The sequence below is a fragment of the Dipodomys merriami genome, unplaced genomic scaffold, assembly GCF_024711535.1.
Source record: "Dipodomys merriami isolate MVZ:Mamm:240054 unplaced genomic scaffold, mDipMer1.0.p SCAF_9, whole genome shotgun sequence".
Classification (NCBI taxonomy): Eukaryota; Metazoa; Chordata; class Mammalia; order Rodentia; family Heteromyidae; genus Dipodomys; species Dipodomys merriami.
The window spans coordinates 63,108,421-63,132,876 of NW_027206512.1; the positions used below are offsets into that span (position 1 = coordinate 63,108,421).

A 24,456-nucleotide genomic window follows, 5' to 3' on the forward strand; every position below is an offset into this window, starting at 1 on the left:
AACATTGAATGTTCTAAAGTTTAAGTCCAGTGTTAGCTGTATCTGACATAGCTAAAATATATCCCATAAGCTGGGAACTAGTGGCTTACACCTGTAATCCTAGCTACTCAGGAGACTGATGATCGTGGTTCAAAGCCATCCCTGGCAGGAAAGTCTGTGAAATTCTGTCTACCAAAAAAAGCCAGTGGAGCTGTGGCTCAAGTGGTAGAGCACTAGCCTTAAGCAGAATAGCTCAAGGTCAGCACCCAGGCCTGAGTTCAAGCCCCCAAGACTGACACACACACACATATGGAAGCATAATACATCAAGTTTCTGGGATATATGTATAATATATATAAAAATTATAGGACATATGGGATATAAATCATAATTTTGATATATTATGCTTTCATTTTATTCAGATAGAAATATTTAAAATAAGTTGAAAATTCTCCCTATATGTCTATTCATGTATCCACTTAATTCTATGATGATCACAGAAAATATCTTCTATGATTTCTCTTCTTCATTTTAATTGATGAAGTTCATTGCATGAGCCATAAGTAATCAATCTTGGTGAATATGCCATGTCCACTTGAAAGAATGTATGCTTTCCTGTATGGCCAGGTGCTTTTTAAAAGACATTTAGGCCAGGCACTGGTGGCTCATGCCTGTAATTCTAGCTACTCAGGAGGCTGAGATCTGAGGATTGTGGTTCAAAGCCAGTCCAGGTAGGAAAGTCCGTGAGACTTTTATCTCCAATAAACCACTCAAAAAACCAGAAGTGGTGCTTTGGCTCAAGTGGTAGAGTGCTAGCCTTGAGGTGAAGAGCTGAGGGAGAGCACCCAGGCCTAGAGTTTAAGCCCATCGACCAACAAATAAACAGACAAATAAATAAATAAACAAAAGTCATTTAGGTTAAAATACTTGACAAGTGGTGCTCGGATTATAGATAAATATGTGTGGTTAGTTTTTCTACTTCTTATGTCAATTACTATTAGGAGAATTGAAATTCCCATCTAAGTTACATGTAATGGTTCATACTTACAATTCTAGCCATTTGGGAGGCTGAGAGCTAGAAGATCATGCTTTGAGGCCAACCTGGTAGTAAAATTCATGAGACCCTCTTCTCAACCAATAGCAAGGTATAGTGGTATGCACCTGTCAGCCTAGATATATGGGATACTGAGGTCTGGAAGATCACAGTTCTGGGGCAGCCTGGGCAGAAAAATCTGTGAGACTCTCAACAGAAAGAAATCTAAGAAGAGCGACACATGCCTATCATCCCAGGTACCGTTGGAAGAGAAAAATAGTATCCTGGCTAGGAGTGCACCCAGATAGAAAGCCAAACCCTATTTCAAAAGTAACCACAACAAAAAGGGCTGCAGATATGGTTCGACAGTAGAGTCCCTAACTAGTAAGTTCAAATCACTGAGTTTACACCCAGTACAGCCAAAAAGGGGGAAAACATTCCCGTCTATGTTTGTGCATTTGTTATTTTTTTAACTTTGGATTCGCTCATGTATTTTGATGCTCTGTTGTAAGGCATGAGCGTATTATGGGTTGTTGCGTCTACTTAGTAAGTTGGCTAGTTTATTGTTACCCCACTTATATCTTGTTCTGAAGTTCCTCCATCTGACACAACCATTCCTTGGTATCCACAAAGATCCGCTCAGGTGCCTCCCGTAGTTCCCCACCACTGGGAATACCAAAATCCATGGGTTACCAAATTCCTTGTAGAAAATGGAGCACTACTTACATATGACCTTCACACTTCCTCTTAACCTCTAAGTCATCCTTGTACAATGGAAAGGTTAATGAACTGGGCGCCTGGTGGTTCACGCCTGCAATCCTAGCTACTCAGGAGACAGATATGAGGATCACCGTTCAAAGCCAGCCTGGGAAGGAAAGTCTGTGACACTCTTTATCTCCAATAAACCACTAGAATAGCCAAAGTGGCACTGTGGCTCAAGTGATAGAGTAATCGCCTTGAGCTAAAGAGCTGAGGGACAGTGCCCAGGCCCAGCGTTCAAGCCCCACGACTGACAAAAAAAAAAAAAAAAAGGTTAATGAACTACATGTATCTGGGAAATAGTAGTAAGAAAAGCACCTGTAGATGTTTAATATATGTGCAAAATTATCTTCTGATATTTCCCGCCTGTTAGTTGAATCATGAATGCAGTATTGCTCAGTATAAAAGATGCCATGTGCTAGGTGCCGTGATTCCTGTAATCCTAGCTACTCAGGAGGCTGGGATGTGAGGATCATGGGTCAAAGCCAGTCTGGGCAGGAAAGTCCCCAAGACTCTAATCTCCAGTTAACCACCAGAAAATACAAAGTGGCACCATGGCTCAAAGTGATAGGGCGCTAGCCAAGAGCAAAAGAGTCTCAGCATCCAGGCCCTGAGGTCAAGCCTCATGACTGACTTAAAAAAAAAGTCGTGCACTTCAGGGAAATGGAAATATGTTTATAAAGATCTGCGTGCTGAGGGCAAAAAGCAAAAGGAAGCTGGTTTGACCTAACAAAAAGGAGGGGGAGCTTAAGAAATGGGAGGGGCCAGACCATGCAGGACCTATGTGTCACACCACAGCCTTTGCTTTCTATAGCGAGCTCAGTGGGAGATTTAAACGGTACTGATTGTCTTGGAGAAATAGAGCCTCCAGGACCCTTTAGACTGTAGCCCTGCAGGTGGAACTCCTCTAATCCAAAAACCAGAAGCCCCCAAACCCCCAAAATTGGAGTGCTGATAGATACTACAGATGGAAGATTCTACACCGGACTGGTTTGACAGAATGCAGTCACAACAAGGGCCACTAGAAGTATTGTGTAACATTACCTTTTGCTTGTGTGTCTGTGGTGCACGTGAACTACAAGTGAATTTTGTGTTGAGACTTGGATCCTATCCCCAAGCTGTCTCATTATTTATATGCAAATATTTCAAAGTGAAAACATCCAAAATCCAAAACAGTTCTGGCCCAGAGCCGTTAGGATTGGAGAGCCTCCACTTACATAGAAGTGAACTTCTCAGTCAGCATGAAATGCAATTTTATTTAGCTTCTCACATTAACCGTGTGAAAATATGCCTATTCTATCCCTATGCTTCAAGTTAGAATATTACTAGCCAAGAAAATTTATTTCTCAGTCTACTAGTTGAATCTGACACATTTAACACAAGGCAGTTTTTTGGTACTGGATCATGGTTTATGTCTACACCTTAACAAAGCCTTCCTACTACTCATTAGCCAATTAAACTCCTCCTCTCCTTCCTCTTCCCCGGCATATGATGGAGTCCTGTTGGTCAACACCTGAGACATTTCTTACACTGTAATAAAACCAGTTTTCTGTCCTCTTTCTTCTATTAGAAACCCCAGAAAGGGAGAGATTATTAGACCCAGGCTGTAGTTTAATTTTATCTCAAGTTAATATGTAAGTATGTGACACCTGTGTTTATCAGGCAAGCTAGGAGCCAAAAAAAAAGTAAATTACCCGCAAGGAATCCATGGAGGTGGAAAAGCTGCTACTTATGTCTTCTTTCCACAGCTTCCTGGTTCACTTTAAGGCGGGGAATCGTGGCAGGGCTCTGGGATCATTCGGGTTTGTGTATAACATGTACCATGGCTGGGTTTTCACGCAGGCATTCATTTCATTACTCATTTAATAATGAATTGACGTACACCAGCTCACCTCAGATGAGCACTTGCTTTGTGCTATCAGAACAAAATAGTCACATTTTATCTCATCATGACGAAGGGAGAGGCATCCTGTGGCTGACTCCAGAAATGACGTTCTACCCACGGACAAACAGCCAGCCACGGTACCCGCCTCATTGCCAGTTCAGTGCATTCGGCTGCTCCTTGTGGGCCAGCTTTCTGCTGATCCCAAGGACATGGGACCGGCTTCGTCATGCTCTGCCTCGGAGAGCACAGTCCAGTGAGGAAGACAGGCATAAACTCCTCTTATCAAAGCACAGCGAGAGCATTGCTTCAAGGAAAGATGGGCGCAGGTTTGGAGAGAATCTAGAATATGTTTTCATACAGTGGGTTCCAAGCGGGGAGGGAACCAGTGCGAAGGCAAAAAAGAAAAAGAATAAACTTGATAAATATGGATGAATATTCCTCCAGGAAGAGTGAAAATTACCCTGGGTCTTGAAGTATGTGTGGAAGTGCAGCAAATGCCACCTAATGCATAGGCACACACACACACACACGCACACGCATGCATGCACATGCACGCACACACGCAAGCACGCACACATAGTGAAGGCTGGAGGACGTGCCTTCATTGCTTTTCTGGAAGGCCAATTGTGTGATGCCCTGATGCCTTTTAGAACAAAACTCACTTCCCACTTAAAACCTGCACAGGAATCATTGTTCTGTTGCTCAGTAGCATGGCTAGTGGGAGGAAATGCTGAACTTCCTCCACCAGTGGGCCAGGCTGAAGATTTAGCCAAAGGTTCCATGGTGCCAAGGTGTTTCTGCCTCTCAGGCAGACATCACCAAGTTACACCAGCTCTCCGGCGTGGGGGAGGAGGTACTTAATGCACCGTTGTGGCCGTTGTGTAGTGACACTCCACGCAAGGGGAAGATGCATGGTAGTACCGACCCCAGGCAACATCACCCGCTCATGGTTTCTAGGATAGAGGATGGGTTTGATGTCAAAAATTTTAGAGTCTCTCACCCCAGTTCCACAGGTCTAGTGTGTGACTTGGGCCCCTTGTAGTAGTGTCTGCATCTGGAAAACTAATTTCCATGAACTAAGTGGTTTGGAGCAGCGGAGATACATTCCCTCACAGTTCTGAAAGGTGGGCGTCCAGTAGCAAGGTGCAGGCGGGACGGCTGTATTCTTGTAAGCATGGTCCCTCATTTGCATGAGGAGCTGTGCTGTGATTGGTGCAAACCCACTTCTTCATTTGCATGAAAAGCTGCTGTGGGGGGTGCAGGAATCCTTGCCATTTCTCTTTCTATATAGATAGAAGGCTAATCTTCAAATGATTGTACAAGAAGGATACTATGTAACATGTCCCTGGCTGTGCTGCCCAGAAAGGCTGCATTCATCCTCCTGTGTCCTCTACCTAAGGAGTAGTGGCCATGAGCTGTTTCCAACAATAATGTTCTGTCTTGTTTTCACAGCTCCAGAGGTCTTCCAGGTCTATGTGGATGGAGGTCCTGGCTACTCATACCCGGTCGACTGGTGGTCCCTGGGCATCACAGCCTATGAGCTACTGCGGGGCTGGGTAAGATATGTGGGGACTGGAGAGCCCAAGGAATGAGGCTTCAGCAGTGCCAAGCCGCCGGGGGCTGGGGGGGGGGGCGTGTAGCAGCAGGGAGCTGGGAAGGAGTAATGGCTGAAGCTCCCGGTACCACCACAAAGGGCCCCCAGAAAGCTGCAGACCAGATGCTCCCTCGCCTAATGGGGAAAGGGATTCGCAGAGCAGAGGAGGCTCACAGTGAAGTGCTCCTGTGGTCAGCACCAGGTCAAATGCAAAGTGCCTTGGCCTACTGGTTTTTCTCTCGACCCTGTTTGAACACCTAGTGCATCAGAACTCAGTTCTCCAGCTCAATTTTGGGTTGTTTCAGTGATGATTGCACGTCTTTATCTTGTTTTGGTTTTCTTTCATAGTTTCCTTAAAAAAATGGCTGAGCTGGATACTGGTGGCTCATGCCTGTAATCCTAGCTACTCAAGAGACGGAGATCTGAGTATCATGGTTCCAAGACAGCCCGGGCAGGAAACTCCATGACACTTTTATCTCCAATAAACTACACACAAAAAAAACCAGAAGTGGCACTGTGGCTAAGAGGTAGAGTGCCTGCCTTGAGCAAAAGCACAGAGACAGCACCCAGGCCCAGAGTTCAAGCCCCAGGACCAGAAAAAAAAAATGGACTGAGACATATTTATATTTAATTTACATGGAATATGTGAAAGTAACTAATGGAACAATTTGGAAACTGATTTTTTAAAAAAACAGATTATTTTGGTAGATAATATGATTGAAAGTAATGTTGAGCCAGGCAGCAGTTGTTCATGCCTGTAATGCTGGCTACTCAAGGGGCTGAGATCTTAGGATCAAGGTTGGAAGCTTGCTCAAGCAGAAAAGTGCATGAGGCACTTAACTCCAATTAACCAGCAAAAGGCCAACAGTAGAGCTGTGGCTCAAGTGGTAGAGTATCAGCCATGAACAAAAAACCACGCAAGAGCACAAGACCTTGAGTTCACACCTAGTACCAGCACGCACACACACACACACACACACACACACACACACACACACACACACACACACACACACACACACACACACACACACACACACACACACACACACACACACACACACACACACACACACACACCACAAATTAGAAAACAAAACCGTTGAGGGGTGTTTCTTCACACAAATGTGGCTGGAAGGTGATGTCCCCTCTGCCCGTTTCGTGCTTTCTCGCTTGCATGGTAGGGAGAGGAACACACTGCAAGTCCATTCTGTGGAGTTAAATTAGAGGTCCCTGTGCTCTGGACTTGTCTTAGGGCCCAGCACAGAGCCCAGTGGGCATCCTGTGCACGCTTCCTGCCGTGTTGACCTTGTGATCCTTTGCATGTGTGATTTTCATGGAAGTAGAAGGTGCTCTCCTTGGGGACAGGCCGGACCTTAATCCTTGTGGGTTCTCTGTTGCATCCTGATAATAGGATAAAAGAATGTTGAGTAAAAATGAATGAATGAATGAACAGTTGCTAAGCTCTGGATGTGCACGTACAAACATCTCTAGTTTAGACAACCGTTCCCTGCTCTTCATTTCACTTATTTCCTTGGAACACCACACCCAGCTCACATGGGAATTTTAGAATGCAAAGAAAATATGAGCTTGTTCACTTTCTTGGGCACTGAATGGAAGCATGTTGCTGTCAGCTTTTTGGTTCAGCTGCTATGCACCGTCTGAGGAGGAGCGAGGGTCTGAGACCCTGTGTGAGCCTACACAGGTGCCCACCATAGACAGAGGCACCTTCTGAATTGTTCGGGGATTTGGTAGTGTTTCTCAGACCCAGGGCCCTGCAGAAATAATCAGACAGTTGCAGAGAGAAAAGTGTTCTCCGTCTTTGGAATTTTAAACCGCCAGAAGAATTGTTCCTCACATTCTTTCTGCTCTGTGTTAGGATTTTGAGTAAAGGGATTTGGGAGGAAACGACAGTGCTGTGAGGCAGAGCCCTTTCCTCTCCACTCGCCCTGTCTCTCAGGAAGCAGGCGTGTTTTGTAGACGGAGTTTCCTGGAATAGAGACACACGTGCACTTCATGCTGAGTACCCAATGTCCTGCTGTAAAAATTACTTTTACCAATGGTACACTCAATTATCCTACCTTCTAAATGCCTCCTGGCCTTGGAGTCAACATGTCCCGAAGCCAATGAGCAAGCATCAGTAGAACCCGTTGCCACCGGAGGAGGGATCAGTAGGTCATTGATGGTTAATAGTTGGCTTTATTCTTGTGAGGGGACTTGGGTCTCCACCACCCAGACAGGTGAGGGCCGAGCCTGGAGCCTGGAACCTGAAGATTATCTCCTCATGGTGTTTGGAGTATAATTCCAAATGTATTGAATGCACTGGATTCCAACATGTGTTACTTTTCACAGTTATCACTTTTTTTGCCAGTACTGGGGCTTGAACTCACAGCCCATGCATTGCTCCTTAGCTTTTTCACTAAAGGCTGGCCCTCTACCACTTGAGCCATAGCTTCACATCTGGCTTTCTTGGTAGTTTCTTGAAAATGGGAGTCTCATAGACTCAAACTCTGATCCTCAATTCTGAGCCTCCTGAAGAGTTAGGATTGGAGGAGGTGTGAGCCACTGGCATCTGACTCAATCTTCTCTCTGTTTAGTGCTACCACTCTAGTTCTCTGTGGAAGTGGAGAGAATTAGAGGCAGGAGAAGAGTCAGTCACTCATTGGGAGGTCTGAGAGAAAAACAGAATGACAAGAAAGAAACAGACACTTAAATGCCATTAACAAGAAAAGTCTTTGCATTGATCCTGGCTGGTTCCCCAACCCAGTGCTTGGAAATGCAGTTCTCATGCTATTGCAGAAAAGGAATAAGGAGGGGCTAGGGATGTGGCTTAGTGGTAGAGTGCTTGCCTCTAGCATGCCTGGAACCCTGGGTTCGATTCCCCAGCACCACATACACAGAAAAAGCCGGAAGTGGCACTGTGGCTCAAGTGGTAGAATGCTAGCCTTAAGCAAGAGAAGCTCAGGGACAGTGCTCAGGCCCTGAGTTCAAGCCCTAGGACTGACAAAAACAAGGGAAAGAAGAATACAGCCAAACACCCCTGCTGGATACAGGACGTCTGTCTGCCACTGAGTCTCGGGGCCCTGACTTCTATAATGAGGGTGGAGAGGTGAGTCTGTATCATCCCCAGCCTCCCTGCCTCCCGTGGCTGGGTGGTCAGACCTGCCTTCGGTCAGGGGCTGAAGTTCAGGGTCAAAGTGTGGGCAGGATCGGTTCCTCCTGAGTTCAGGCCCCCCTGCTCGCAGCGGCCATCTTCTTCCCGCCCAGCTGCGGCCTCCGCTTCCTGTTGGGCCCAGTGGGCCTGGTGATGTCACGCGGCCCTGAGGTGCTGCACGCTTGGTGGTGCTCGGGTGGGGCTGCCTCTTCCTTGTCCTCTTGGTGGCCGTTGTCTCTGCCAAGAGCCCTGTGATGAATGCCGGGCGGCACCCCTGGGCGTCATCTGCGTCTGGCAGATGCCCGCTGCCTCTGGGGACAAAAACACCTTCAGAAATGGATGCGGGATGTGCCAGTGTGGAACGAATTAGCCTGTCTAGAAAGCCTTCTGGGTTTGGCTTTGCCCTGCTCCTGATGGGGTAACATGGAGATCCCCCCGTCCAATTCGGAGATAAGGGAGACACCCGGCAATAGGCGCTGTTTGGTGGACATGTCAGAGGGCTGTGAAGATGTCTTATGAGCAGGCGTCCTCTGCAGGCCCTCAGGTGAAACAGGGGTGCTTCTCTGCTAGGGAACGAGCCCAGCCAGGACTCGGGAGCCTGCGTCCCCTTCGATGGGCGCCGTCACACCTGCGGGGCTCCCGGGCACCGTGAGGCGGAGCTGCTGAGCATGTCGCAGGAATCTGGGCGTCATCGGGCTCAGAGCCGGCGTCCAGGGGCTTCGGTGGGAGGGCGTCTGGTCCCTCCTGTGTCCCGGGGCTTTGCTCAGTGACGGAGGCTGCTTGGATGATGGTGGCCCAGTTCCCCCGTTCTGAAGAGCCCCTGGCGCGGTGGAGGAGCTAGCTGGCAGGCCGCTCGCAGCCCTGTTGATGAGCCGCGTCCACAGCAACTCCATTCCCGAGAATTGCCGATGAATTCAAGCGTCTCCAAGACCAGCTTGCTGCCGCCCCAACTCAGGCTTGGGAAGTGGGTGCCCCCCTCCCCAGGGCCTTTGGCCCCACCAGACCTGAGACTGTCTTGGCGCACAAAGCCAGGTGACCACAGTCCAGAAAGGCTGCTGGTCTGGGGTGTGGCTTAGGACACAAATCTGCTGGAAGGTGGAAGAGAAGAGGAGGCTTCCTGCTGTACCAGGTCCAGCACCAAGCGAGGGCTCAGGCGCAAGGCCCTCTTGCAGGGGCCGGTGGCCGAGACAGGTGGAGGCCAAGCTGCTCCTCCTCCTTCGCTCCACCACCGCAGCCAGGCCGGCTCAAGACCTGATCGGCCAGGACAAAGGGAGACGGTGGCCAAGGTCTCAAAGTGTCCCTGGGCGCCCAGTGGCTGGCCAGCTCCCAGGTGTCCATGCTGCCTCTGCCATGTATAAGCCAGATGCCTCACAGCCACCCAACCCCTCCTGACCTGCAGCCCCGCCCCACCACGCCCATCCCACACCGTGCCCGGGGCCCAAGCCCCCCCCCCCCCCCCCCCCCCGCACAAGACAGGATTCCGTGCTGTGCACTGAAGGGAGGCGGTGCCATCTGCTGTCTGCAGTCTTACGGGGCTGGGAACTGGGGTTTCAACTCAAGTCCTTGCACTTGCTAGGCAAACACTGTACTCCTTGAGCCACGCCTCCAGTCCTTTTTGCTCAGACTATAGTGACTCTGGTCAGAACTTGCTTTATGCCCAGGCAGACCTGGACCACGAGCCTATGTCCTGTGTACCTGAGAAGAAAGGCATGCGTCACTGTGCCCAGCTATTGGTTGAGATGGGGTTTCTCAAGCTTTGTGTCTGGGATAGCCTCAAACTGCAATCCTCCCAGTCTCTGCCTCCTTAGTAGTTAGGATTACAGACGTGAGCCACCGGCTCATTATATAATCAGAAACCATGAGGGTGATGACTTCCTGGTGATTCTCTCACTCTTGTTCTGTCTCTCTGTCTCTGTCTCTCCATCTCTCTCTGTCTCTGTCTCTGTCTCTCACCGCCTTGGGCTGTTGCCCTTTGTTACAGCGGCCCTATGAAATCCACTCGGCCACGCCCATCGATGAAATCCTGAACATGTTCAAAGTGGAGCGCGTCCACTACTCCTCCACCTGGTGCAAGGGCATGGTGGCCCTGCTGAAGAAGGTAAGGGGCTGCCCCGCCCACCAGGGAGCATGCCGGGACACAGGCACACCGCCACCAGGGGGCATGCTGGGACACACACAGACACACACACACACACACACACAGGCACACCGCCACCAGGGGGCATGCTGGGACACACACAGGCACACCGCCAGCAGGGGGCATACGGGGACACACACAGGCACACCGCCAGCAGGGGGCATGCTGGGACACACACAGGCACATCGCCACCAGGGGGCATGCCGGGCAGCACGGGTTGGGAACGGAAACGCTTGGCCACCAGACTGGCCAGTCAGCTGGCGTCCAATGCCAGCGATGGCGCTACCAGGGGGCCACATGCAAATCACGAAGCCAGGTGCAAGAGAGTCGGGGGGAGCAGGCTTCAGCTCCTCTCACTCCACTACAAGCTCCACAGATAGAAATAGTCGATGCCCAGCTCCCAGCCCAGGGAGCTGGAAGGAGTCGGACACGTCCTGTGTCTGGTGGAATCAACACTGGTTCCTGCCCAGTAGCAGCATCCCGTTCCCGGGCGACCTCCACCCGGGATCTGCTGAGTCGTGCAGCGGGGTGGGTCCAGCAGCCTGTGTGGCCGTGGTCACCGGGGCTGCCCGCAGCCTGGCACTGCAGGACAGCCGAGGGCTCCCGGAGGCTTGCTCCGAGGGAGGGAGGCAGAGTGGTCACTTACAAGAATGGTCATTCCAGAGCAGCATGGGTTTGAGCTCCAGCTGCCTGGGCCCTGGGTGGTCCTCTGAGAAGGAGGCCAGTCATTCTCTCCACACCAGACATGGGGAAAGCAAAGGCATTCCGCCATGCCTCCTTGCTGTGGAAGGGCAGAGGCCGGGCTAGAACCCACGCCCTGCTAACGGCAGGTCCAGGTTCCAACAACGCCAGAATGATGTGGGGAACGGTAGGCTCTCCACCGCCTGGCTGGGACAAGTCAGTGCTCTGACTGATTGCCACAAGCATCTGGGGGCTGCGGCTGCTGCCGCCTCCCGCTGATTCCCCACGAGTCAGAACGTGTGTCCATTGTGCTCAGTGTGCTTTGAGGACAGCTGTCTTGGCAGTGCTCCCGGACGACACTGAAGGGGGTCTCTCGGAGCCTACACCTGTCACATGGAGGCTCCTCCACCTGAGGAGGTCGCCATAATCGGCAGACACAGCTCCTGCCAGGTTGCACCCTGCAGTATACCCTGCGGGATAGGCAGAGCTAACAGCGAAGGGACATGGCCCATGTCGTGCCAGGTCCTCGCCAGTCCCTTGATCAGGAGCTGGAAGTGGGGGACAGATGCCCTCACACCTCCTGAACACAGAGCAGCGCTCAGCAGCGACCCATCGCCTGCCTGGGTTCAGATACAGGGGTGAGGCCTCAGCTCCATTGTTAGTGCCACTCATGGTGTGCCTGTAAGGTCCAGCGCTTTGTAAAGAGGATACAAAGGGTTGCTTGCTGGCCCCAACTCTGAAGAGAAGCTTACAAAGGTTCTCTTGGCTACAAATGAGGCCAGACTGCCTCCTGGCTTTCTAGGGGGAACTTCTATTGCACTTCTGATCCTCTGCTGATCAAGTTGGAAGTCTTAAGGCAAAGCCGCCAGTTCCTTCTAATGAATTGGACATCAGGCCGCCTGCAAGAGAAAGGCGCACACAGGCTGAAAAATCTAGTAGAGATTGGAAAGATGGAGGTTTGAGACCAGCCTGGACAAAACAATTAGAGAGAACCTATCTCAACCCGTAGCTGGACGTGGTGGTGAGCAGGTGGCAAGCAGCTACGTGGGTGAGGTGAATAGAGGACCCTCACCCAGGCTGGCCTAGGCAAAGAGTGAGATCCTATTCAAAAAATAACTAAAGCAAAAAGGGCTAGGAGTGTGGCTCAAAAGCAGGAGGCCCTAAGTTCAAACTTCAGTACCACCAAAAAAGTTTTTAAACAAATTAAAAAGCTCAGCCCTCCCTCTCGGCAAGGTTCTACAGCCGGGTGCTGATGGCGGAGTGGCCACACGGGACAGGGGTGCTGATGGCAGAGTGCCCGCACGGGACGGGGTGCTGATGGCAGAGTGCCCGCACGGGACGGGGTGCTGATGGAGTGCCCGCACGGGACGGGGTGCTGATGGAGTGCCCGCATGGGACGGGGTGCTGATGGCAGAGTGCCCGCACGGGATGGGGTGCTGATGGCGGAGTGCCCGCACGGGACGGGGTGCTGATGGAGTGGCCGCACGGGATGGGCGTGGCGTGGACACCTTCACTGTCCCCAGCGAGGCCCCTGCCTTGCTCACCCTGGCTGACCTCAGTGATGCTCATGGAGCTCCTTTTGCCTGCTCGCCGCAGCTCCTGACCAAGGACCCCGAGAGTCGCCTGTCCAGCCTCAGCGACATCCAGAGCTCGCCCTACTTGGCCGACATGAACTGGGATGCTGTGTTCGAGAAGACACTGATGCCGGGTTTCGTGCCCAATGTGAGTCCCGCCGTTTCGGCACTCAGCGTGACCCCGTGACTGCCCGGTGACCGTCCGCCGGCCTCGGTCACGGGAGCAGCCACGGGCTCACTGCGATTCCAGGTGCACTTGGTCTTGACTCCTCAGGTCTGATTTTGCAGGGTTTCCAGGAGGTGCCGAGGCTCCTACCAGTCAGCCCAGGTGCGCCGGGCAGGATGGGAGGCGGGATGGGGAGGGGGGAGTCTCACTGGGGACAATTAAGTGTCCTCGCTGTGTACTGGATTTGCATTTTAGAGGATGCTGGCGGCAGGAGGCTCTTCCAGGGTGCTCAGGAGACAGGTTGGCAGGTGTTGGGGCAGTGTAGTACCTCCTGTAGTCCCTCCCTCTGCGCAGGGGCATGTTTTCCTGAAGGGTGGCACATGGGCCTCTCTGTGACCCGGAGGTGTACCCCCACAAACTGGCCTCAACACAGGGCACATTTGTGAGTCCAGCTTCTCCCATGGCCTGACCTCTGCCCTATAGCACAGCCTGGTGGGCCCCATCTTCTCCTAGCAGCCAGGGGGCTTGACCGACCTACATCCAGTACCACAGAAAGCCTCCTGGACCCTCCCCCTCCCCTGGCCCCAAATGCATGGCAGCTTGTCAACCCTCCACCCGGTATTATTCCTGGATTGTGTGTGAGCAAACATGGCTCTGTGTGAGGGCTGCGGCTGTGTGTGGCTGTGTGGCTCCATCTGTGTGTGGCTGTGTGGCTCCATCTGTGTGTGGCTGTGTGGCTCCGTCTGTGTGTGGCTGTGTGGCTCTGTCTGTGTGTGGCTGTGTGGCTCTGTGTGTGTGGCTGTGTGGCTCTGTCTGTGTGTGGCTGTGTGGCTCTGTGTGTGGCTGTGTGGCTCTGTGTGTGTGTGGCTGTGTGGCTCTGTGTGTGTGGCTGTGTGGCTCTGTGTGTGTGTGGCTGTGTGGCTCTGTGTGTGTGTGGCTCTGTGTGTGTGGCTGTGTGGCTGTGTCTGTGTGTGGCTGTGTGGCTCTGTCTGTGTGTGGCTGTGTGGCTCTGTGTGTGGCTGTGTGGCTCTGTGTGTGGCTGTGTGGCTCTGTGTGTGTGTGGCTGTGTGGCTCCATCTGTGTGTGGCTGTGTGGCTCTGTGTGTGTGGCTGTGTGGCTCTGTGTGTGTGGCTGTGTGGCTCTGTCTGTGTGTGGCTGTGTGGCTCTGTGTGTGGCTGTGTGGCTCTGTGTGTGTGTGGCTGTGTGGCTCCATCTGTGTGTGGCTGTGTGGCTCTGTGTGTGTGGCTGTGTGGCTGTGTCTGTGTGTGGCTGTGTGGCTCTGTCTGTGTGTGGCTGTGTGGCTCTGTGTGTGGCTGTGTGGCTGTGTGTGTGTGGCTGTGTGGCTCCATCTGTGTGTGGCTGTGTGGCTCCATCTGTGTGTGGCTGTGTGGCTCCATCTGTGTGTGGCTGTGTGGCTCTGTGTGTGTGTGGCTGTGTGGCTCTGTGTGTGTGTGTGGCTGTGTGGCTCTGTGTGTGGCTGTGTGGCTCTGTGTGTGGCTGTGTGGCTCTGTGTGTGTGTGGCTGTGTGGCTCTGTCTGTGTGTGGCTGTGTGGCTCTGTGTGTTGCTGTGTGGCTGTGTGGCTCTGTGTGTGTGTAGCTGTGTGGCTCTGTCTGTGTGTGGCTGTGTGGCTCTGTGTGTGTGGCTTTGTGGCTCCATCTGTGTGTGGCTGTGTGGCTCTGTCTGTGTGTGGCTCTGTGTGTGGCTGTGTGGCTCTGTGTGTGGCTGTGTGGCTCTGTGTGTGTGTGGCTGTGTGGCTCTGTGTGTGTGTGGCTGTGTGGCTCTGTGTGTGTGTGGCTGTGTGGCTCTGTGTGTGTGTGGCTGTGTGGCTCTGTGTGTGGCTGTGTGGCTCTGTGTATGTGTGGCTGTGTGGCTCTGTGTGTGTGTGGCTGTGTGGCTGTGTCTGTGTGTGGCTGTGTGGCTCTGTGTGTGTGTGGCTGTGTGGCTCCATCTGTGTGTGGCTGTGTGGCTCTGTGTGTGTGTTGCTGTGTGGCTCTGTGTGTGTGTGGCTGTGTGGCTCTGTGTGTGGCTGTGTGGCTCTGTGTGTAGCTGTGTGGCTCTGTGTGTGTGTGGCTGTGTGGCTCTGTCTGTGTGTGGCTGTGTGGCTCTGTGTGTGGCTGTGTGGCTCTGTGTGTGGCTGTGTGGCTCTGTCTGTGTGTGGCTGTGTGGCTCTGTGTGTGGCTGTGTGGCTCTGTCTGTGTGTGGCTGTGTGGCTCTGTGTGTGGCTGTGTGGCTCTGTGTGTGGCTGTGTGGCTCTGTGTGTGTGTGGCTGTGTGGCTCTGTCTGTGTGTGGCTGTGTGGCTCTGTGTGTGGCTGTGTGGCTCTGTGTGTGTGTAGCTGTGTGGCTCTGTCTGTGTGTGGCTGTGTGGCTCTGTGTGTGTGTAGCTGTGTGGCTCTGTCTGTGTGTGGCTGTGTGGCTCTGTGTGTGTGGCTGTGTGGCTCCATCTGTGTGTGGCTGTGTGGCTCTGTGTGTGTGTGGCTCTGTGTGTGGCTGTGTGGATCTGTGTGTGGCTGTGTGGCTCTGTGTGTGTGTGGCTGTGTGGCTCTGTGTGTGTGTGGCTGTGTGGCTCTGTGTGTGTGTGGCTGTGTGGCTCTGTGTGTGGCTGTGTGGCTCTGTATGTGTGGCTGTGTGGCTCTGTGTGTGTGTGGCTGTGTGGCTCTGTCTGTGTGTAGCTGTGTGGCTCTGTCTGTGTGTGTCTGTGTGGCTCTGTGTGTGTGTGGCTGTGTGGCTCTGTCTGTGTGTGGCTGTGTGGCTCTGTGTGTGTGGCTGTGTGGCTCTGTGTGTGTGGCTGTGTGGCTCTGTGTGTGGCTGTGTGGCTCTGTGTGTGTGGCTGTGTGGCTCTGTGTGTGTGTGGCTGTGTGGCTATGACAGACAGATGCACTCCAGGGACAAGAATGCTGGCAGGTATGGCAGCTTCAGGGCCACGTCAGCCCCTCTCCGCCGCACTCCACTGGCGGGCCAGTGCCAGGTCCAAGCATAGGTGTCACCGTCACCACTGCCCCTGGCACACAGCACACAGGTACCGTGCTGTGCCAGGAGGTGAATGGAGGTGGTTCTGGGAGTCGGGGGCTGGGACGGCAGCAGGGTCTGTATGCCGGCAGCAAGCATTCAGGGCAGGATAAACGTGGGAGGGTCTGACCAGTATCGGGGATGCTTTGAGTCCCTGACTTCTTGAGATGACATTGACACCCCATTATTGTAATGATCAAAAACGCCAAGTGACCCAAGGGACTGAACTGCCCCATTGACAACACCAGGACTGGGGGTCCTGGCTGCTGTGTGGGCCCAAGACTCAGACTGGCTTCGACATCAGTGCTCCTGCATGGCCCTGCACCCCTCCCCCCCCGCCAGGAGGAGGGACAAGCCATGAGGCTCTCAAAGAGCCTGCACATGCCCGAGGAAGTACCCCACACTGACTGAATCCATGAAGACACCACAGGCCCACCCCAGCTCCCAGGGTCCCAGGGTCCCAGGGCTGCCTTTCTTCAGATGCACATTCTAGAAACTCAGTGCACATTCACAGCCTCTGGTCTACAACTGACCAAGCCCAGATGCTCCACGCAGCCTCCCAGACGAACGCACATTCTAACTCAACTTCCTGGGGCCGTGTCTGAGATTCCCTGGGGCTGTGTGCCACGCGCCCTGGAGAATCTAAGGGCCAAGCTGAGGCATGGTGGACGGCCCTGCATGGAGACCGGTGCCTGCCCCGCAGCCTGAGCTGCCAGTCCACAGATGTGGGCTTCACATAGAGAATGGCTCCCGGGACCTGGGGTCTGAGGCCAGCAGGCAGGGTGGGTAGAACCCCAGCTCTGTAGCAAGGCTGGTGCTGGAGATTACTAGCTCCAACCCACAGGCAGCCAGCACAGAGAGCTGGGTGGACACCGACCAGAATGCTATTTTAAAATTAAATTACTAAAAGTGGTTTTCATAGAAGAAAGTCACGAAAGGGCATTATGATCAAATAATTCGATTGTGTGGGAATGAGAAAGGTAAGGGATAATGAGGGGGCGGGGCCGTGGCTGTCAATCAGTGACATATGCAGGAGAATGTGGTGCTTGCGTCATCTCAGGAAAAGATAGTATCAACCAGTCCCACAGGGTAGTCGATCTTATTGCCTTCGACAAATGACCGAGTGTAGGGAAAGTCAACGACTGGCCGAAGGTAGACAAATGACCTTTTCTTTCCCTCATGCCTTCAGAAAGGGAGATTGAACTGTGATCCCACGTTTGAACTGGAAGAGATGATTCTAGAATCCAAGCCACTTCACAAGAAGAAGAAGAGGCTGGCCAAGCACAGATCCAAAGACAGTACAAAGGAGAGTTGTCCGCTGGTGAGTAGCTCGTGGGAGCTGTGTCCGGGAGGAGAGGAACGAAGCGCTGAGTGAGGCTCCCGTAGACAGCAGGGCGCTCGGTATCTTGGCTGGGCTGTGTGCCCTGGGGTGCCACACTCCAGGGCCCCTCAGCTCCCTTCTACGTAATTGTAATTTCCATGCACACCCATGCACACCCTCTCACACACCTGACATCATCTGCGCATTATTGGCAACACTCTACACAATACAAATTATGCGTACATACCTGTTGCTTAGGGAACAATGACTGGAATCCGTGATAGATGCCTCAGTCCCAGGCCCAACCACAGATACTTGCAGTGGGCGCGAGAAACAATTCCAGCGGGCACTGTGGAGTGGTGTGGCCCTGCGGAGCTTCCTGGATTTTCATTCCTGAATATTCTTGATCCACAGTGGGTGGGGTCAGGGAACATGGAACCCACAGACAGGAAGCGCTGGCAGAAAATGGAGCGCCACCATCATACACACACGGCCTTTCAGCGCACACTCCTGGGCAGGGATGGGCGCGGGAGGCCTGCGCGCCCCTCCTCCGGTGATTGAGGCTCCCCAGCGATAGGCCGCAGGAAGGCTGAGCTGACGTGTCTTATGTGTGGAAGTACCTAACTCTGTGGTCACATAGGGGAAAGGCAGATGAGCTCCTTAGAATTATTTTACTGACACAAACTCTTCATGATATAATTACCCTCCACCAAGTTTTCACACGCTAATTTTTTTTTTATTTTTGAGTTGAGGTTTTATCATATAAATGGTAGGGAGATATAAACATTCTGAGCATAGTTTGTACTCAAAGTCCTAGCAAATGTTTACTGGCTTACAGTGGGGAGTCATTTAAAATACTGTAAATTGCCATCTCAAAGGATTCAAGATTTGAATTAACTTGTACAACATACCTGACTCTTCATGTAATATATACCTAGAGACTCTGTGAAGCCCTGCCCTCTTTACTAAACTTTAATAAACAAAAGCATTCTTGCCAGTTTTTAAGATGGAATATTTAAGAGAAAGCCTTTTTACCTCATGGCTCAGGATTTTAAGATTCAGTGAATGTTTCCTTTAGAAAAACAAAAACTGTCACAAATGAGCAAGTCATTATTCAAAAGATTAAATGCAGCCATGGGGATTGACCCCCTTTATAGTGTTTCATTTGGGCTAGAGCAAATGAATCAATCTTAATCTCAGTGATTTTTTAAAATGTAAAATTAGTGATTTTTATTTAATACCCTTAAAAATAGCAAATTGGTTTCCTAATAGTAATAAAGTACTAGAAATGAAAACAAAAGAGAAGGAAAAAAGACATAGAAACACACAGAGAACTTGACAGAACAGCTCAATGACAGATAACAAAGAAATGATCTCTTACTAGGCTCAGTCTCCATTTTCACATTCGTTGGCAGCCTCAGCCTCCAGGTGGCAATTCCTCAGAGGGTGGGGACAACAACAACAAAAAACAACAACAACAAAAAACAAGGAAGGTTGAGCTGAGGGCCACCAGTGCTGGACCCGTCATCCCGGACCGTCTGTCCTGGAGAGGTCACGCGAAAGGCCAGGACTGTGCTGGGCCTCGCGCAGGCCCCAGTGCCGCGCCTGCTTTCAGCCCTGGGCTAACAGAAAAGTATCGCAGGCTGGGTGGCTTTAATACACATGTATATTTCTCTCACAACTCACAAGTCTGACTTCCAGTTACTCACAGAGCTGTGATGCCCCCAAAGGCAATAGGATTCCAGTGTGTCTGCACTGCCGGAGCCTTATGGATCTGGCTTCAGCTCCGTAGCTCCCATCGCTCCTCCGCCCTCCCATGCCTCTCACTGGGACTCCATCTTCCTTTGGCCTTCATTAGCTCTAGGGCCCTCGTCAACCCATCGTGGCCTCTTCGTGATTCCACCTGCAAAGACCCTCCTTTGGATGAGCACACATTTATTCACCCTCTGAGCACCAGCACTGAACCCCTTACTAGGATGTGTTAGTTGCATGAAAGAGGTTTCATTAAGATGTCTCCATACATATGCATAATACTTTGGTCAAATTAACCCCTCTACTACTTTCTTACCCATTGTTCAAAGTACTGAAATACTTTGGTACTGATTAGAACTCCCCCCCACCTCATCCCCTCCCACCCCCATCCAGGGACTTAAATTTATCTTGGAGGAGACAATTCAACCCCACACCAGATTCTAAAGTAGATGGAAAAAAATTAAATAGATTAAAAATATTTTTTAATTTCCAGCTGCATTCGTATGAAGGTTAATATTACCTTTGATGTCAAAAGTTCATTGTATTTTTTTCTTAAATTAAAACATCTTCCTAAGTTCTCAAAGCCCCTGGAGCCCAAGCCCCCAAACCCTTGAATCCTAGCCTGTGTAGTGCAGAAAAACCTGGCCCTGCACCCTGGCCTGTGGATTTGGGGAATACACTTTCTCCCAGCACTAAGCACCCTCTCTGCACAGCCTTCTGGGCCTGTCAGAGGTCATCTGTGGCCCTGCCGGTCCCACGCTGTTTCTCAGGGGACAGATGGTGCAGGATCGTCTTGAATGTTTTCCCGTGCCTGTAAGCAGGCGATGAGCACCTGACTGTTTAGGAAACCAAGCTCAAGAAGGACCCGGGCCCATCCATCCTCGCATGGCTGTCGTGTTGGATTCAATGACTTCAGAACTAGACACATCTGTCTCAGCTGCAGGGCCTGTCCCCAGCCCTGGTCCCTGGTTCCCATTTAGATCTGTCGGCCGCCTGCCCTGCTCCTTGGCCTTGCTCAGTCATTTAGACCCCTCTCTGTGCCTCTTGACAGAATGGACACCTGCAGCAGTGTTTGGAGACGGTGCGGAAGGAGTTCATCATCTTCAACAGAGAGAAGTAAGTTCTTCACCTCAGGAAGAGGCTGTCCAGCTCCACCAAGTTCCCCGCCCGGAAGCAGGCCCAGCTCCTCCTTCCCCAGGGAAGCCGCTGGGAGGCTGGGAGGAAGGAGGTCAGGTGCCACTGGATTTGGTCCAGCCTCTGCCCTGTGGCCTCACTTCACCCCTCGGCCTCCCTGCAAATGACCTTGGAGCAGAGAAGCCGGCTCCCAGGGGATGAGGACCGGAGCCCTGGGCTGTGCTTGGCTCTGCCTGGCCACAGGACCCTGAGGCCAGGTGCTTGGCCTTGCTCGACCTCCTGGTCACCACACAAAGTAGAAATCGATTCGTACGGTGCAAAGGTTGTCACAGAGATGCCGATCCTGTGCCCAGTGTGGCAGGATTCTCAGGTGAAAATGTGACTGGTTTTGACCCGGGAAGGGGAGGAGAGGTGCGCAGGCACCCATGTAGCCTGAGCCAGTAGTAAGCAGGACTACCCAGAATCTCTACCAAGGTCTTCTCCAGGCTTAGCCTCTAATCAGCAGAGACAGTGGAGGTCTTTGGCTTGGAGGGTTTGCAGACTTCTGCAGCCTTGGTCCCAGCTGATGCTCTCAAGAAGTTCACAGAGCTGTGGCTGATGTGTCCGGTCTGATGTGTCCCTGTCTGATCTGCTCTGGACTACGCCTTGGGATGCAGGAGCATCAATCGATGGGCTGTATATCGATGGCCCCTTGATTCTACCGAAGTCTGTGTCATTGGTAAACTACCTCAACATCCCTTTTAGCTCTCCAGTAGCCCCGTGGGTAACCAAAGGAGAGAATATGTCCCCCGTGTTTTGCAGGTTGCCTTGTGCAACAGGGAAAGCATTCCACACCCCATTGGAAATAGTGAACGTGAAAACTCCAGGTTTCCAAAATTACAGCCAGCACCTTAGGTTCCCTCCAGTCTTTGGGATTCCGTGGTGCAGCCCACACCTTGACTAGGTAAAGCAAAGCAGGTGAGACCAACTGCACATGCCAGGCTTCGGGAGGCCCTCCTGCAGCCACTGTCCCACTCTGTTCTGCTCGCAGATGTTTTACTTCCTCCTCCTCAGTCAGCGTAACTGAGAAAAACAGGATTCAGATGGCAGCCGTGGCTGGGCTGTGCCACCCAAGCGAGGTGAGGGTGGGCAGTGCCGAGGATATGAGCAGGGTGGGCACGGTGGCTCACGCCTGTCATCCCAGCTACTCAGGAGGCTGAGATCTGAGGATCGCCGTTCAAAGCCCCCAGGCAGGAAAGTCTGTGAGACTCTTATCTACAATAAACCACTAGAAAATCAGAAGTGGCGCTGTGGCTCAAGCGGTAGAGTGCTCGCCTTGAGCTGAAGAGCGCAGGGACAGTGCCCAGGCCGAGTTCAAGCCCCACGACCGACCAAAAAAAACCACAAAAACAAAAAGGAGATGAACAGGTTTCCTGGGACCCCAGCAGCACAAAGCAGGGCGAAGACCTCCCCAAGGCACAGGGAAACGCTGGGGGACTGGCTTCGTGGCAAAAGCAGCAGGAGGAACAGCAGCAGAGCTGAAGGTCAGCTGAAAGGCCGCTTCCAGCTCTGCGCCTCAGTAATTCTGAAGAACTCGAAATCAAGGAATTGCATGGAAATCAGGACCATGGCACTCGGGCTCAATCAGAGGAAATTGATGCCTGGTGGAGAGACAGACAGATCCTGACATATTCATCCTGGCCAATAAAGGGCTCGGAACACAGCCGAAGCGACAGGACCACGGCGGCGGCTCACTGTCATTTTCTGAGGGCATCAAGAAGCTGTTCTCTGCTGGGCGCTGGGTTGGTGCTTGATATTGATTCCATTTGCTGTGTAGTTAACTCTCTCCTGCCTGGATCCGTAAGCGCGTGCTGACATCCGGATGGAGCGGGCGCCTCGCCTGGGGCCCTGCGAGGGGCTTTGGAGGTTGCGGGTCTCACATCCGTATTCTCAGTCTCTGTGTCTGCCCCGGTGCCTCACCCGCGGCCCTGGCTGCACCCGCCCCTCATCGCTAACTAGGTCTGTGCTGTGTGCTTGTTTGCAGGCTCAGGAGGCAGCAGGGGCCGGGCAGCCAAGTCTTGGACCCCGAAGGCCGAGCGGGGAGCCAGGCCCCGAGCAAGCTCCAGGACGGGCACAACAACAACCTCTTCACCCACAGCTGCCCCCGAGGCTGCAGCCACTAAGGCCCGCCCGCAGCCCCCGGCTATGGCTGCGTCCGCGCCCAGCCCACCCAGAGCCCCTCTGTGCCACACACCCGTCTCACCCCTGAAAAGCCCTCAGATGCAGAGCGAGCCGAGGACTCCCGCTGGGAAGCCTGAGTTCTGGTCCCCGCTGCTGACAGGCTGTGTGAACTTGGACCAGTCACACGCTGTCTCTGTGCCTCTGTCTTCTGCATCCATCAAGCTGACTGCCCACCTTACCATTCCAGCGTTGTGAGAACCCACTTGGACAGCACACACGCAAACCCTGCGAATTTAGAAATCGATTATACTTGCAAAAGGGAACTTAACATTGAAGTGCATTACCATCACCCAAGTCGCAGCCGGGATTGAGCCCAGCCCAGCCGCTGCTTCCACAGTCCTCATGTCAACACTCCTAAGTCCAGAGTTCACCCAAATGTCTCTATCTGTAAACTTCCTGAAAGGTGCAGTGTGCAGATGAGCCTGGTTCCAGGGACTCTGGCTCCCAGGGGACCTCTGCATCCCCCGCCCCTCCCCCTCCCCGGGGCTGGGATAGCCTCCTTCCTGTGCAGATGGGCGGGGCATTGGGCACTGGCTTCTCCCACAGATGTTGTCCCAGCCCTAGATGGAACGTCCGGTCCCTATCAGGCTTCCTGGTTTTCCTGTCTGAGAAAGGTGTCACATAGGCTGGCCATCCATTTTGGACAAAGGGTATCTAAAGGTACTGATGGCGGCTTCCTAGTCATACATTAGGAAGGGGGGTGGGTTCCTTAGAAAGTCTGTTCAAGAAGCAAACTGTCCTGTGGCCTGGTCAGGGAGAAGCTTTCCCTTGAACTGGAGACACTGAAGCTTAGCTTTGGCTTTGCGCTCAGGTTTGAGGGCAGAATCCAGCTGAGCTGAGCAGCTCGAAGACCTCAGGCCCCTGTGTGCGATTGCTCATGTCTGTTTCCTCAGTTTGAAATAGGAAGACGACCTCTAACCTCTGGGGCTGTCACAGGACAGGGCCCGGCCATGGGGCATCCTCACCACCACCATCATCAGACTCCTCTTCCTGCCTGTCGTTATGTGGAGACACTCACCCCTCCCTGTCTCACCAACGGGCACATCTGTCTGCTGCTCATGTTTAGGATTCTCTGGGTTTTCCCTCACGGGGGTATTGATGTCTGGCCGTCCCTGGGGAGTTCAAGTATGTATTTTTTTTTACTTCTCTATTTCCATGTGTCACTGTGGACTTGGTAAGTCAAACCTGGGGGCCATTGGTGTCGTCTCAGATTTCTGAAGAGACATTTTAGCACATGATAAGGTTTTATACTACAAAAAAAAGTCACTTTTCTGCCTTTGAACCGAGGCTGTTTCTAGACTGTGTTGCCTGCGTCAGTCTGTGTGTTCTGTCCCTCCTTGGTCTCCTTTAGTCCCCATCAGCACTGCCCTGTCCCCTCTCACTGTGACTCGGGGCGATTTCTCACTGAGCCCAGCTGATGACTTGGCTTAGGGGATAGGGCCGGCGCTGTCCGAGGGAGACCGGGTTCCCCGCCTCTGTTCAGGTCAGCCTTCCTTGTCCAGAATAAACGGTTTCTTGGCTATGGCTTTGCCTACCTTTGGTCCTCATTCAGGGTTGAGTAGGATTGGCAGTCACATCTCTTTGAGAGAAGGGGGGTGTCAAACAGAATCAGAAGCACAGAGATGGAGTTTGCCGCTTTCTGACATGATCACAACATACTTGAGACTTGCAAAAAAGTTTTTCTCCTGCCCACAATCAGGCTTTTTTTTGTTGTTCATGAGGCCTGAACTCAGGGCCTGGGCGCTGTCCCTCAGCTCCAGCTCAAGGCAAGCGCTCTACCCCTTGAGCCACAGCGCCACATCTGGCTTTTTCTGCTTATGTGGCACTGAGGAATCGAACCCATGTCTTCATGCGTGCAAGGCGAGCACTTTACCACTGAGCCACCTTCCACCCCATAACCAGGCTTTTATGCCTGTGTGGAAGCGGTGTGTGATGGCAGGATTTGACCTTGGCTCAGCCAGCCGCATAGCCCATTGGAGAGCCACAACTGGACGTGGGCCAACAGAAGGGAAATCCTTTCCTTGCGAGAGAAACGGGTGAAGGCTGACGGCAGACAGGC

At 52.4% G+C, this 24,456-nt stretch overlaps 1 protein-coding gene across 6 annotated transcripts in view; it reads left to right on the top strand.

Moving 5' to 3' along the window:
- Stk32b (serine/threonine kinase 32B) overlaps positions 1 to 23,908 on the top strand; it is a 178,938-nt gene extending 155,030 nt beyond the window's left edge. For all 6 annotated transcript variants that reach the window (XM_070012411.1, XM_070012414.1, XM_070012413.1 and 3 more), the window contains 6 exons: positions 5,109 to 5,212; positions 10,386 to 10,502; positions 12,819 to 12,944; positions 17,160 to 17,291; positions 20,095 to 20,159; positions 22,201 to 23,908. In XM_070012411.1, coding sequence (XP_069868512.1) covers positions 5,109 to 5,212; positions 10,386 to 10,502; positions 12,819 to 12,944; positions 17,160 to 17,291; positions 20,095 to 20,159; positions 22,201 to 22,339 — 683 coding nt within the window. In that variant the 3' untranslated portion in view covers positions 22,340 to 23,908. The remainder of the gene's footprint in view (positions 1 to 5,108; positions 5,213 to 10,385; positions 10,503 to 12,818; positions 12,945 to 17,159; positions 17,292 to 20,094; positions 20,160 to 22,200) is intronic.
- Positions 23,909 to 24,456: the final 548 nt, after the last annotated feature.